Source organism: Rana temporaria, chromosome 5 (genome assembly GCF_905171775.1).
Source record: "Rana temporaria chromosome 5, aRanTem1.1, whole genome shotgun sequence".
Taxonomy (NCBI): Eukaryota; Metazoa; Chordata; class Amphibia; order Anura; family Ranidae; genus Rana; species Rana temporaria.
The window spans coordinates 278,840,639-278,854,803 of record NC_053493.1 but is presented as its reverse complement, the minus strand read 5'-3'; the positions used below and the strand labels follow the sequence as shown (position 1 = coordinate 278,854,803).

Genomic DNA, 14,165 nt, shown 5'->3' with positions numbered 1-14,165 from the left:
ATGCCAGAAAAGTAATAAAGCAAAAAAGAGCATCAATGACTAAAATAAATTAACATAAATGAAGACAGAAGATAAATATCTTATTGCCATTCAGGGAAAAAAATGAAATATTCTTATTTGTATGAATTTTTTTATTATTCCAATCGTAGGTGGATTTTGTACTATTCATTTTATTTAAATCATTTGTTTTAAAAACCATGAATATTTATTTCAAGGAATTAGTAAGATGAAAATGACATACAAATTAATAAAGTTTATTAAGAGAAATGAATCATATTTTGCTTCACATCCGTTTTGTTTAATAAAACATAAAATTAAATTTCAGCTCATTAAAGAAAGATACCAAATAATGCTGGGGTATCTGCAATCAGTAACTAGATTCTTCTTCAAGTATCCAGTAAATTTCAAAATGTATTTAAAAACTAAGGAGCACTTGGTGGCCAGCAACCAAATTACAACAAATGTCATTGAGTAGCAGAATCTTCATATTGAGGGTAGGAGTGTCTGAAAGTCCTATTATGTGTAACAAGGCAGTGGAATGAGATTAGAACAGAGTCCACTCTCTGAAGATGGATGTGATAACTTTCTAAAGAGCATACTTTGTCTCCTAGAGTACCAAAAAGTTCTTCTCTGAAAGCAAAACATATAATTAAAACACTTCTCCCTAAAAAAGCAAAAACAAAAATAATCATGTTAACACATACTGATTGCTATTCTACAGAAATACTGTACAATTACAATGTTTACATAAAACATGCAGCCAGTGAAAAATGATGAAGCCTTATCAATAATGTGGTAAACTAAAGTGACAAAGATTTTTTTTTAATATGTCAGCATTTATAAACCATCTAAACAGGTCTAAAATTTGCTTTCAATTGCAATTGTCACTGTTTGTCCCTCACAAGTGCATGCAAAAACATTTAATGTTAATAAAATTATGTTTATGCCAAACAAAAATATATATATATATTTTTATTACTTATTATATATCTATATATTTATCTATCAAGCATGAGAAAAATTAACATATTAACCACTTAAAGTGGTTGTAAACCCTCGGAGATAAATTTTTTTTTTAAATTAGCCCATAACACAGGCAGCTGATCGCTGCCTGTGAAAGTGTACTCACCCCTGTAATTAGCTGTAAAATCGTATTTTTATTTCTGATAACATCACCGTGCTTGCACACTTTTGCCAGTCAAAACCGGCATCTAAAGTTTGCCAGTTTTTCATTTTTGTTGTTTCCGGGACTGAATTTAAGCGAGCTTCCCCACTGTCCGACACAGAGGAGAAGTCTTGCGTTGTTATAGCTCTTCTCCTGTTCCTGATACTCCCCACGTGTGACTGTACAAGACGTCACAAAGGGGAGTGAACGTACACTGCAGCAGCAGACACAGGAACTAATGACATTTCCACGGTAACAGGGATTGAGATCGAGGCTTGGTTACAGTGATACAGCGCATGCGCGAGATTTACAACAGGGAAACAGTAAGGGTGGAAATGACATATGAAAAGGAATCACTATAAAGCAGTCGCAATGGTGCTTTCAGTGCCCGGAAATGCTGCTAATAAAAACTGCATGAAAAGGGTATTTACAGGACTCGTTTTTAAAAGTGTTATCTGTAGAATGCATTACGCTGAGCTGGTGTACTGTAACAATTCAAAAAGCGAAAAAATCAGCGGGGTTTACTTCCTTTTTAAGCCCCAGACCATTTGGCTGGCCAAAGACCAGAGCACTTTTTGTTTTTATATGTGCATTACCAGTTTAATAATTGTACGTGCATTTGAAGCGGGAGATTGCTGCTTTGGGGTTATTTTTATTCATTCATTAAAATGGAATTACACTATTTAGTGTTTTTGTGTTTTATATAAATCTAAACAGATTTTAACCAAAGCTGCCTCCGGTGCTGATGACGGATGTTCAAGTGGGAGAGCTTATCATTATTTAAGACCCGCATTATTCATCTTTCTAGTGAGTTTGTACCCTGGGGGGGAGAGTGCCTCACTTGTGGTGAAGATTGGGAGCAGGTGTAGGTTGCACCACTGATCGAATTACTAGAAGCGCTCACCATTTTAGAACTTACTGTTGCCACGTCATCATTCAAATGTTTTATGTGTAGTTGGACATTTATCCAATTCTAGCGCTGTTTTATCATTTGGACTATCTATAGTTCCAGGACTTGATATTTTTTGTTTTATGTTTGTGTACTTTTATGAGATTACTCATTTTTGGACTTTAAACAGCTGCTGCTTCACTTATATCACTGTGATATTAGCTTTTATTCTGTTTTATCATCTTTATATTCATTAATATTTTAACTGATTTTATTAGTTATTAGGAGGAGGCTCAGTATTTGTATTTTATCACTGTGGCGCCAGGAAGTGCATTATAGGCCTTGTTTTATGCACCTTTTTTGATACAGTTTGAAGGGTGAGGCTGAAAAAGATTACAAGATTAAATGACACATGCTGATGCAGTTGCCCCCCACCAGCACCACATGGAAACAGTAATATTATTCAAGATTCCTTATGCACCTAGTCAACTTGACATAGAATACAACAATATGAACTTGTGTATAACAATATGGACTTACTGTATGTATATATTATGTCCAGATATTTACATTGGGTGGCTGAATATTCAAAGGAATTGTTTGGTGTGTGAGTTTTTTCTACTATGGTGACAGCGTGGAAAACATTAGCAGGTTTCCATTAAGGCATGGTATAAAAGGAGCACGATCCCACTGTACATAAATGTAAGAGTCTGTTTTAGGACTATAGGGTTAATTATATATTTGAGTCATATAAGAAATGTGGCTGGCAGTGGGGGCTTTGAGTGGCACCAAGTTCACATCTATGTCCAGCCAGGAAAAGATGAACTTTTCCTCCTACAATGTTTTCACATGGGGGTTGGGTCTGATGACACTACGCCTCAAAACTGGCTTCTGGAAAGAGCAGTAAGGCTGCATTAGAAGCTGCAGCAAGTCAGATACTGTCTACTTTGTTTTCTAGCCTGTATTCTAGCTGGGGGACATCCAGCATCTTCTAGCTCTTTCTGCTCCAGCCTCAATTTTCATTCATTGGACATCAGTTATTCAATCATGGAGACTCAGCAAGTGGACATTACTGCAGCTACCTTTTTTTCAGCAAGCTATACCCTGCTGGCCCCTCTCACCAATCCCCATTGGCACCAACTCTAACCTTGTGGAAAAAAATAATCAATGCTACAGTAGGTGTTTGTGATATTGTGTTTTTAGCACGACAGCATCGCGCTGATTCTCGGCGACATGGTGCCGAGATCTCGCCGACATCTCGCACTCACTGGAATAGTGACAGCACATCCCAGCAAGCGCGTCATAGAAGCGACGGGAGATCCGACTTGGATTCCCGCCAATTCTACACGTGTGCGGCGTTTGTTATGAATCCTGAGGGGGAAGTCCCCGCCGGATTTTAAATAAAAATCCGGCATGGGTTCCCCCCTCAGGAGCATACCGGGCCCTTAGGTCTGTTATGGGTTGTAAGGAGAGCCCCCCTACGCCGAAAAAAACGGCGTAGGAGGTCCCCCTACAATCCATACCAGACCCGTATCCAAAGCACGCTACCCGGCCGGCCAGGAAGGGAGTGGGGACGAGCGAGCGCCCCCCCCCCCCCCTCCTGAGCCGTACCAGGCTGCATGCCCTCAACATGGGGGGGTTGGGTGCTCTGGGGCAGGGGGGCGCACTGCAGCCCCCCCACCTCAGAGCACCCTGTCCCCATGTTGATGAGGACAGGGCCCCTTCCCGACAACCCTGGCCGTTGGTTGTTGGGGTATGCGGGCCGGAGGCTTATCGGAATCTGGGAGCCCCCTTTAATAAGTGGGCTCCCAGATACCGGCCCCCAACCCTAAGTGAATGGATATGGGGTACATCGTACCCCTAACCATTCACCTGTAGGAAAAAAGGGTTTTTAAAATCATTTATTTTTCTGCTCCGGAGGCTCCCCCTGTCTTCTTTATTAGCTCTTTTACCAGGGGGAGCTTCTTCTTTGACGTCTTCGGGTGGGTGGGGGCCGCCGTCTGGTTCTCTTCCACCGCCGGAGGGGTCGCTTTTAAAAAAGCCCCCACCCCCCGGCGGGTTTCCTCCGGCGTCTTCGGCGGGGGGGCTTCTTCTTCCACTATCCCGATGGGTCTTCTCCACTATTCGGGGGTCTCCTTCTATGTTCGCCGCTCTCCGCTGTTGACTCGGCGCACCCCGGTTCTTCCTCTCGCTGTCCGGTGCCTTCTCCTTCCGTGCTGTACGTCTTCTTCTCCTTCCGTGCTGTGAGTTCTTCTTCCGTGCTGTGACGTCATGTTCTTCACTTCTCTTCTTCTCCCGATGTTGACACGTCGCCTTTCCTCGCTGCAATGACGGGTGCGCGGCTTGCATCGGATTTATATAGACCTCACAATCCCATCATGCTCTGGTACCTACCCATGTGATACCTACCCACGTGGGTAGGTATCACATGGGTAGGTACAGAGAATGATGGGACTGTGAGGCCTACATAGGTCCGATGAAAGCAGCGCACCTGCCATTTCAGCGAGAAGAGCCGGCGTGTCAACATCTGGAGAAGTGAAGAAGATGACGTCACAGCCCGGAAGAAGAATACGTCACAGCACGGAAGAAGAAGATAGACGTTCAGCGCTGAAGGAGAAGGCACCGGACAGCTGGAGGAAGAACCGGGGTGCGCCGAGTCAACAGCGGAGAGCGGTGAACATAGAAGGAGACCCCCGGAGAGTGAAGAAGAAGACCCCCCGGATAGTCGAAGAAGACCCCCCCGGATAGCGGAAGAAGAAGCACACCACCCCCTGCCGAAGACGTCGGAGGAAACCCGCCGAGGAGTGGGCGATTTTATAAAAGCGACCACCCCGGCGGTGGAAGAGAACCGGACGGCGGCGAAAAGCGGCCCCCACCCAAATACGTTAAAGAAGAAGCCCCCCCTGGTAAACAGAGCTAAAGAAGACAGGGGGCGGCCTCCGGAGCAGACTAATAAATTATTTTAAAAACTCTTGTGTTGTGTTTATTGACTTTAACATTTTTCCTCCAGGTGAATGGGTAGGGGTACGATGTACCCCATATCCATTCACTTAGGGTGGGGGGCCGGTATCTGGGGGCCCACTTATTAAAGGGGCTCCCAGATTCCGATAAGCCTCCGGCCCGCATACCCCGACAACCAACGGCCAGGGTTGTCGGGAAGGGGCCCTGTCCTCATCAACATGGGGACATGGTGCTCTGAGGTGGGGGGGCCGCAGTGCGCCCCCCTGCCCCAGAGCACCCAACCCCCCCATGTTGAGGGCATGCAGCCTGGTACGGCTCAGGAGGGGGGGGGCACTCGCTCGTCCCCACTCCTTTCCTGGCCGGCCGGGTAGCGTGCTTTGGATACGGGTCTGGTATGGATTGTAGGGGGACCCCCTACACCATAACAGACCTAAGGGCACGGTATGCTCCTGAGGGGGGAACTCATTTTTATTTAAAATCCGGCGGGGACTTCCCCCTCAGGATTCATAACAAACGCCGCACACGTGTAGAATTGGCGGGAATCCAAGTCGGATCTCCCGTCGCTTCTATGACGGCTTTGTCTCTATCGCGGCAAGCCAGCTGGCTCTCGCGATGGGGCTCGTAGGTGCTCAATCTCGCCGAGAAAGGGAGCGAGATTGACACAATATCGCGTGCACCTACTGTAGCTTGCCATTATACAAGGCCACCTATTTGGCGAGAGGGTGTCCCAAAAAATTCCACAAAGTTTGGGACATTTAGGTCCAACATCCTTCCACTAGTACTGACCCTGAACCTACCAGTTAATAAATTAACTTGAAAGGTGCTAAAAGAATATATAAGTATGGTAGAGAATGAAAAACCATTTCGCACTCCATGAAATGGTGACTTCCAGCTTACCAAAACAAGGCTCAATATTAACTTTAGTAGCTGATACCCTACAACATACAAATACCCTCTGTAGCTAATGGAGCAAGTTGTTTAGTTTCAGTTCCAGTTTTGCCAAAAAAAAAAAAAATTTGATGACGGGGAAAGGAGGAACCAAGGATTGCAAAATATTAGCAGAATGAATATCAGATTTAAACCTGGCAGATAACATGTTCTAATCTTTATCAATTAGCATTGCTTTAATGCACTCTAGATTTAATTGCAACCAAGTTTGCCTGTGTTCATTTTTTTCCTTTTAGTATATTCTTTCCTCAATAAACAAAAGTAAACTGGATTCTGCAGCAGGTGGATCTAATGTGTTTGTGTGTCTGCAAAAAGACAACTAAATCTAAAAATTTCACAAAGAAACATACAAATGTAATACCTAAAACTGTAAAATGGGCCTTATTAAAAACAAAGGTTGATAATGGACAATAATAGTCAAGGGTTATCCAACCAATGGAGTTTATGTTAAACAGGAGATCTGACCTGGGAAAAGGAAGCATACACATCATATACAAAATTGCATTTTTGCAGGGTAATTCCACCCAAATTTGATGATTGATTTTTGGTTATTTGAGCAGATTTCAAGTGAACCTTGTTGGCCACTTTAAACCTCTGCAAGTAAAAGCAGACATTGAGGAACAAAAATGTTCATGTCATGACTAAGCTCTGTCAGTAGTCATTTATATTTCCAAATGAGCCTGCATTTGGAAAGAAAGACTAGTTTCAAAAAGATATACAAAGAACGGGATTTTTTTTGTTCAAGAAAGATAATAAAAGGCATTTATTGTTAAGCCGGACAGATTAAAATGAAGATGGTTCAATAGGAACAGATGAATTTCGATCCGTCTATGGGCAGACTGGTTGTACTGAAGTTGATCGATGAATGTGTTTGGTTTTTTTTTGTCCGATCACTGTCAGCAGTCATAGCTGCCAACAGTCATCATTGTATCCTGCAGATGGCAGAACACAATAGCACAGTGGGAGGGATTTCCACACAGCGTTGATGGGGGGAATAAATCAATTTTATTTTCTTCGATCCGTGGTTGAATGAAAGGAAATTGCATAATGTGTGGCCTGCCTTAGGGATACATTTAATCTGAAAAGTTTTAATATTGATCATCCTCTCTACTTGTTCACAAATCTCAAGAAAGCTGGTGCGTCTCCTGGCTTTGACCTTAGCAACACAGCCTGAACATGCTATTTTAAGAGCAACAATAACAAATATACTATTTACTCCTGCTGCATTAAGCATTAAGATGTATTTCTTATTTTCCATAAGTAATCATACATCAAAGAAAATGTAATTACTATGAGACATTAAATTGCATCATTTATTTTCATGCATAGGTGTTAGTGATCCTTTAATGTTGTTAGTTACAGTTAAAATGTAATAAAGACATGCCACATCGTTCAGACTTACCTTTGGATTGCTTCTCATACCCTAGTTGTGTTGTATTCAGTTTCATGTTTGTTTAGAGACCCAATGAGGCAGAACCTGGAATGTTACGGCTATTTCACTCAATATGTTTGCATAAAACGGATTACATTCAGAGATGGTTTAAATTTGTGAATCACACAGCACAAAAACAAACTGGCATGCAACACACTTAAAGAAGAGAAGAGTTTTTAAGAGATAAGTGGTTTTAATGTGCAAAGAAAGGATGTAGTGCATGTGAACAAACACAGAAGCACAAATATGCATGCACTACAAACACAGAAAACATACAAAAGAGTACTATAACATCTAGTGGTTTATGGAAAGGTTTTACCCTAATAATGTGGAAATATTTCTAATGTACTGTATAGGCATTCATTGAACATTTCATATTAAAAAAATGTTATGCACCAAATAGTCCTGTTAGTTTTTATATGGTATTATAAACCAGAACCATGTGCCATATGTAGATGTAATTCATAAACAGGGTTATAATGCAGGAAAAAGTTTCATACAGCATATGCTAGTGTGGCTCTGCATGCGTGTAGGTACATGACAAGCATTGAGATATTAAAAAAGTGCAATCTGGATCTAAAATTATCTTTTCTCCATTACCATAATCTGATAGAATACTATAATCTAAAATGGTATATACTTCTGGTTAATCATGAACTATGATAGCTCCAGTTTTTAGTATTACTAAAGAAAAAAATCGGAAAAGAAGACTTATTGTTTCCTGTTAATAACACAGAGAAGTCACTAAGTCTCAAGCATTTCGTTTTTTGTCTGTTTCAATTATTTATTGTGAATTTCATGCTATATATCTCAAAAGGCCAATGCTTTGGAGCCCCACAGAGTCCCTTTCTCGTGACAACTTGTCACTAAGTTACTCTTCGGAAAGGACCCTGCAAGGCCCTGAAACATTAGCTATAAAACCTACGTGTCATGAAATTTCTTACAATAAATAGTTGAAATAGAGCGATGGAGACCTTTCTATTTGTTATCTGGACCCTTGCATGGCATCATCTGCTGTGGTCACTTCAAGCACCCTACTTGTTATATAGCACTGTAAGTATTGTGCAGCTCAAAGCTTACTTTTTTTCCTGTGACAACTGTGTGCTTATTGTAACTTCTAATTGTTTTACTGTATCTGTTTTTCTTTTGAATAAAAGGAGCAAAAATGTAAGAAACTAATTTTTAAAGTGATGTAAAGGAAAATGATAAAACGTAAAAAGACGGTAAGTACATTTTTGAAGATAACAATAAGTCCTTAGATAAAAGTCTTCATCAAAAATTTATTGATACTGACCGCTGGACTGATTTGTCATGTCTCGACAGCCTGTGGCTTGTGGTGGGGACTTCCTCAATTTCATCAAAGTCACATGTTTCTGCTGCATCCTGTGAATAACTATGCTTCATTACAAGGATGTTTCTTCTGTTCATTGGTTGTAAACTGGGATTAGCGGGTGGGTTGGGGGTGTCTGTTAGTATAGTAGGCTCCCTTGTGCTAAGGTTAGTACGGCTGCCCTTAGCGCTAGACAGTGATCCACAGTGATGGTCGTGAATGCATTTTGAAGATGATCTCCGTAATTTATGGTAGTTCTCAAAATCTTCTGTTACATCAGAAATGTCTGCTGTAGCTCCCGTACCTCTAAGAGTACATAATTCATAATGCGGAGGCTCAAACACCTCCTGAAATACTGTTTGGTCAAACTCTGCTTTCTTTTGGATGTACTTCTTACGAGGTTGCTTGATCTGTACAATGACAGATATAATAATGAGGATGATGACAATGCAAGAGGAGACTCCAATAACTGTCCCGCTAGTATTGGTAAGCTGGTCGAAAAGGCTTGATTTTCGTTTTTCTGCAAAGTAAAAAAAAACAGTTAGTTTTTCTTTAATTGGTATCAGATGTTTAAAGAATGTCTAAAACAAACTCTCCCATTGGCATGATTTCTCTTCACTTCCTGTCCTGTAGATACTGTACAGCAGTAAATGAGAGAAATTATCTTTAAAATTCCTACTTACATATTTCTCACCAGAACAAATTGTCTCTATTTCAAGATTCTCCTTTGATTTTTGTTTTATTGGCAACTCAAAATGTTTAATTCCTCTTTACTTTGAGCGACAGTGTTTACCAAGACAAACAGAGAGAGTGAATCTCTTAGCAGGAGAACAGACAAGGGTTTTTACCCATCCATTTAACAAACATCTTTCACTTGTAATACACAATATGTATATTATTAAAGCATAAGGTTTCTGTTTCCAAAATATAAAACTGCTCTCAGGCAATTGATAAAAGATTTATGGATAAAGATGCATGTTTGACACATCACTAACCTAATTGGCGTTTTTTCCTGTTAGACCTACCACTAACATTGGTTAACTGCAACACATGAGAGCTTTCACTGAAAGAACTACACCATAAGGAGGGCAGAAGTAAGTAGATCACGTGCCAATTATTCATTCTAAATACATTTCTCTTTTCAGACTGCTTCAGTATACTAAAATGCGGCTGTGTAGAAAAGCCAGTTAAAAATGGGGATATAGTTCACTTCTTATTCAGTCATTGCATTACACTGAGGCCCCATACACACCATAGAATCTATCCGCAGATAAATCCCATCAAATGGGTTTCAGCGGATAGATCCTATGGTGTGTACACTCCGTCGGATATTTATCCGCAGATAAATCTCCCCTGGGATGGATTTCCAGCAGATGGATATTTGCTGACATGCTCAACAAATCCATCTGCTGGAATCCATTCCAACGGATGGATCCGCTCGTCTGTACAGACTTACCGGATCCATCCGTCCAAAGGGGTTCCCCGCACGCGTCGTAATGATTTGACGCATGCGTGGAATTCCTTATATGACAGCGTCGCGCCCGTCGCCGCGTCATAATAGCGGCGACGGCGCGACACGTCATCGGCAGAGGATTTCAGCGGGGATTTCAATGCGATGGTGTGTACACGCCATCGCATAGAAATCTTCTGAAATCCTCGAGAGGATTTATCCGCGGATACGGTCCGCTGGACCGTATCTGCGGATAAATCCTCTCGTGTGTATGGGGCCTGACTCCTATTGTTAGATGAAATTACAAGTAAATGTATGCACTCAGCTTGTCAAGACCCATTCAGTATTAAGCTAGGCAGAGACATGATTTGGGTGGAAAAGAATAGGGCAATTTGAAATCAAACTTTCCATCATTTTTGAAAGATCATTCGTGATTTTTATTTTAAGAATATTTAGAAAATCAATCTATAGAGTTGTAATTCCTTAGCCGTTTACTTTTGGATAAATTAGCATTTCATCTACAGTATATTCTCATCTTAAGATAATCAAAATATTTTAACGCACATGTGCACATTTTTTGGACACCACATTTTAATATGGTCTGGCAACACTGCAAATTAATTCTGTTAAAAAATGTAAGATGCTTTGCACAAAATATTACACATAGAAAGGTTTTTTGTCAAGTGTGTGTCTATAGGAAGCCATGGACATTTTAATCTAAAAACGTAATCACAATGTTGTAATTTTTTTATTTTGAAAAGAGTAGGGAAAGAGTAAAGTCAAGGGAAATCCCCTTTTAGAGAGAAGTCTTTGGAACAGCTGTTTCCTTTAACAGATTTCCCTTCACTTCCTGTGGGGACATGGGCAGGAGAGGCAAGTTAGCGGAAACATATCACTGAGCTCCCATGCAGTTTACTGTTGCTGATCCTTTCCATGGTGGTTTATTCTCACTTTGTTGACATCAACAACCATGAGTAGGCTTACAAAATACAATTAAGGCAGGGCTCGACAAATCTTTTTTTGTTTTGTGAAGTCCCCAGCTCTTCCTTGTGTGAGCTGGCGCCATCTGGTGGTGGCCGTTGGTATTACAAGTTAAGCATTACAAGTTAAACAGCAATTCTAATGTAATTTTTCACTATTTTCACTGCCATCTTCTTCCCTCTAATTAGAACCCCCAAACATTATATATCTTTTTTATCCTAACACCCTAGAGAATAAAATGGCAATTGTTGCAATACTTTCTGTCACGCCGTATTTGCGCAGCGGTCTTACAAGCACACTTTTTGGGGAAAAAAATACACTTTTTTAAATAAAAAAATAAGACCCCATTTTTTTTAATATTATGAAAGATAATGTTACACCGAGTAAATTCATACCCAACATGTCACACTTCAAAATTGCGTCTGCTCGTGGAATGCCGACAAACTTTTACCCTTTAAAATCTTCATAGGCGACGTTTAAAAAAATCTACAGGTTACATGTTTTGAGTTACAGAGAAGGTCTAGGGCTAGAATTATTGCTCTCGCTCTACCAATCGCGGCGATACCTCACATGTGTGGTTTGAACACCGTTTACATATGCGGGCGCTGCTCACGTATGTGTTCGCTTCTGCGCGCAAGCTCATCGGGACGGGGTGCGTTTTCTGGCTCCTAACTTTTTTAGCTGGCTCCTAGATTCCAAGCAAATTTGTCAAACCCTGAATTAAGGTATAATAAGGTATGCAGTCAGCGCAAAAATGTCTAATAAACTCCAGTGAACAATGCAAGCTGAACACTTAAAGATTAACACAAAAATCAAAACAGAATATTCAAAACAGAGAAGTGCAGCGCAAAATTTAATATAGCACAGTCCACAGATGGAAGTGAACTAAAATACCCAAAAAGATGAATATCAAATCCACCAGTGATGATTTATAACAGCAAGTGTAGTAAAATAATAGACTCACCCAATGCCATCCTTAAATATCTCATATATTATACAAAACATATCTAAAATTTACAAATAAATAAATACATCCGAAAAAATATTAATCGAATACAAATTCATCATAAAAATTCATAAAATATTCATAAAAAATTCATACCAAAATATTAATTTATCAGAAATAAAACAATTGAGATCAAAATCAACGTTAAACCCTTCAGGCATTAATAACCTTCGCCTCCACTATTCAAAATGATTCACGTTGACTAATAAAACAATGATAATTACCCCCCCTCCAGTGTATCCAATATTTGAGGCATCTGGGGACCCTATTATGATGTTGTCTAAAATGTCTAGAGACACTGTGGGTCTTCAGGCCCTTTTTAATATTGTTTACATGTTCCCCCATACGTACGCTGAGGGGGCGTGAGGTACGGCCCACATATTGAAGGCCATAGTTATACTCCAACATGTAGACTACACTATTCTTGATCTGATGAAGTTTTATTGGTAGAGAACGACGATAACTCTTTCCGTTTTTTTTTATATTAAATTTACATTGTTTGCATGACTGACATCGACCACAGGTCGAAAAGTACACAAGGATGCTCAACATCCACCGGGGAGACCTATAGTAAACGGCATAGAATCAGTATCGGCACGATTAGCACAATATATCGATTATTTCCTTAAGCCTATTGTCTCTGGGACTAAAGCTTATCTCAGAGACACAAAACAATTTATTCAAGTATTGGAAGGTGTCTCTTGTATTAGTAACACTATTCTCATTACGGCAGATGTTAGTTCATTATATAAAATCATCAGTCATTCTGATGCAATCATTTCAGTTAAATGGGCCCTCCAACAATCTGATCTCTCTGACCAAGAAATATTTTTGGAATAACAGAAACTTTTACCTCCAAACTATGGGCATTGCTATGGGGGCTAAATTTGCCCCCAGCGTTGCTAATTTATTCATGGCCTTGTGAGAGGAGGAAAGTACATTTCAGGAACACCCCAATCAGTTAATATGTTATAAACGATATATTGATGATCTTATTATATCTGGCAGGGTGATGTTACTAGTCTTGAATCATTTATGTTGAAGTTGAACAACAATTCTAAGAATATCTCTCACCTGGAAGTCCGACTCACATAAAATGGTGTTTCTTGACTTAAAGATTTTTAGAGATGGTTTGTGTTTAAAGACTCGTAATTACTTCAAACACAAGCATAGGAATGGTTACATTCCTCTTGAGAGTTGCCACTATAAAAATTGGCTGTGTAACATCCCTAGGGGCCAGTTCATCCACTTAATATGCAATTGTACTTCTAATGCTGATTTGTGGCTCAGTCGCAGATTTTTGTGGATAGATTTTACAAAAAAGGGTATCTTAAAGACCAAATTCATGAAGAGATTCAGAGGGTGAGTGCACTGGATAGAACTACATTAGTTTCAGACTCTGCCACTAATAATAACAAGTTTGATAAGTTCTAATTTAAGTTAATCTTAGATTACAACATACAACATAAAAAAATTAAGAGGATAGTGAATAAGCATTGGGAGGTGTTGAGGAAGAACAAAATCCTTGGAACTGTCCTTCCTCCATGACCCCTATTTATCTATAGAAGAGCCCCCACACTTAGGAAAGTCATTGCCCCAGGTGCCATTGACCCTTCAATTTTTAAAGAAAATGAAATGTTCTCTTTGTTTTTTTTTATGCCAGTCACCCAAACAATGTAAATTTAATATAAAAAAAAGGAAAGAGTTCTCGTCGTTCTCTACCAATAAAACTTATCAGATTAAGAATCTTATCACATGTAGTACTCGAGGTGTAGTCTACATGTTGGAGTGTAGCTGTGGCCTTCAATATGTGGGCCGTACCTCACGCCCCCTCAACGTATGTATGGTGGAACATGTAAACAATATTAAAAAGGGCCTGAGGACCCACAGTGTCTCTAGACATTTTAGACAATATCATAATAGGGACCTCAGATGCCTAAAATTTTGGGGCATTGAGAGGGTAGATATACACTGAAGGGGGGTAATTATCATAGTTTTATTAG

At 40.1% G+C, this 14,165-nt stretch overlaps 1 protein-coding gene across 2 annotated transcripts in view; it reads right to left on the bottom strand.

Moving 5' to 3' along the window:
• Positions 1–235: 235 nt before the first annotated feature.
• Positions 236–14,165, bottom strand: part of NETO1 (neuropilin and tolloid like 1) — a 187,450-nt gene continuing 173,520 nt past the window's right edge. Inside the window, exons 9-11 of one of the 2 annotated variants that reach the window (XM_040353897.1) lie at positions 8,690–9,245; positions 7,366–7,440; positions 236–664 (exon numbers count right to left, since the gene is read on the bottom strand). In XM_040353897.1, the coding sequence (XP_040209831.1) occupies positions 7,380–7,440; positions 8,690–9,245 (617 nt within the window). In that variant the 3' untranslated portion in view covers positions 236–664; positions 7,366–7,379. The remainder of the gene's footprint in view (positions 665–7,365; positions 7,441–8,689; positions 9,246–14,165) is intronic. The other variant, XM_040353898.1, reaches the window with a different exon arrangement.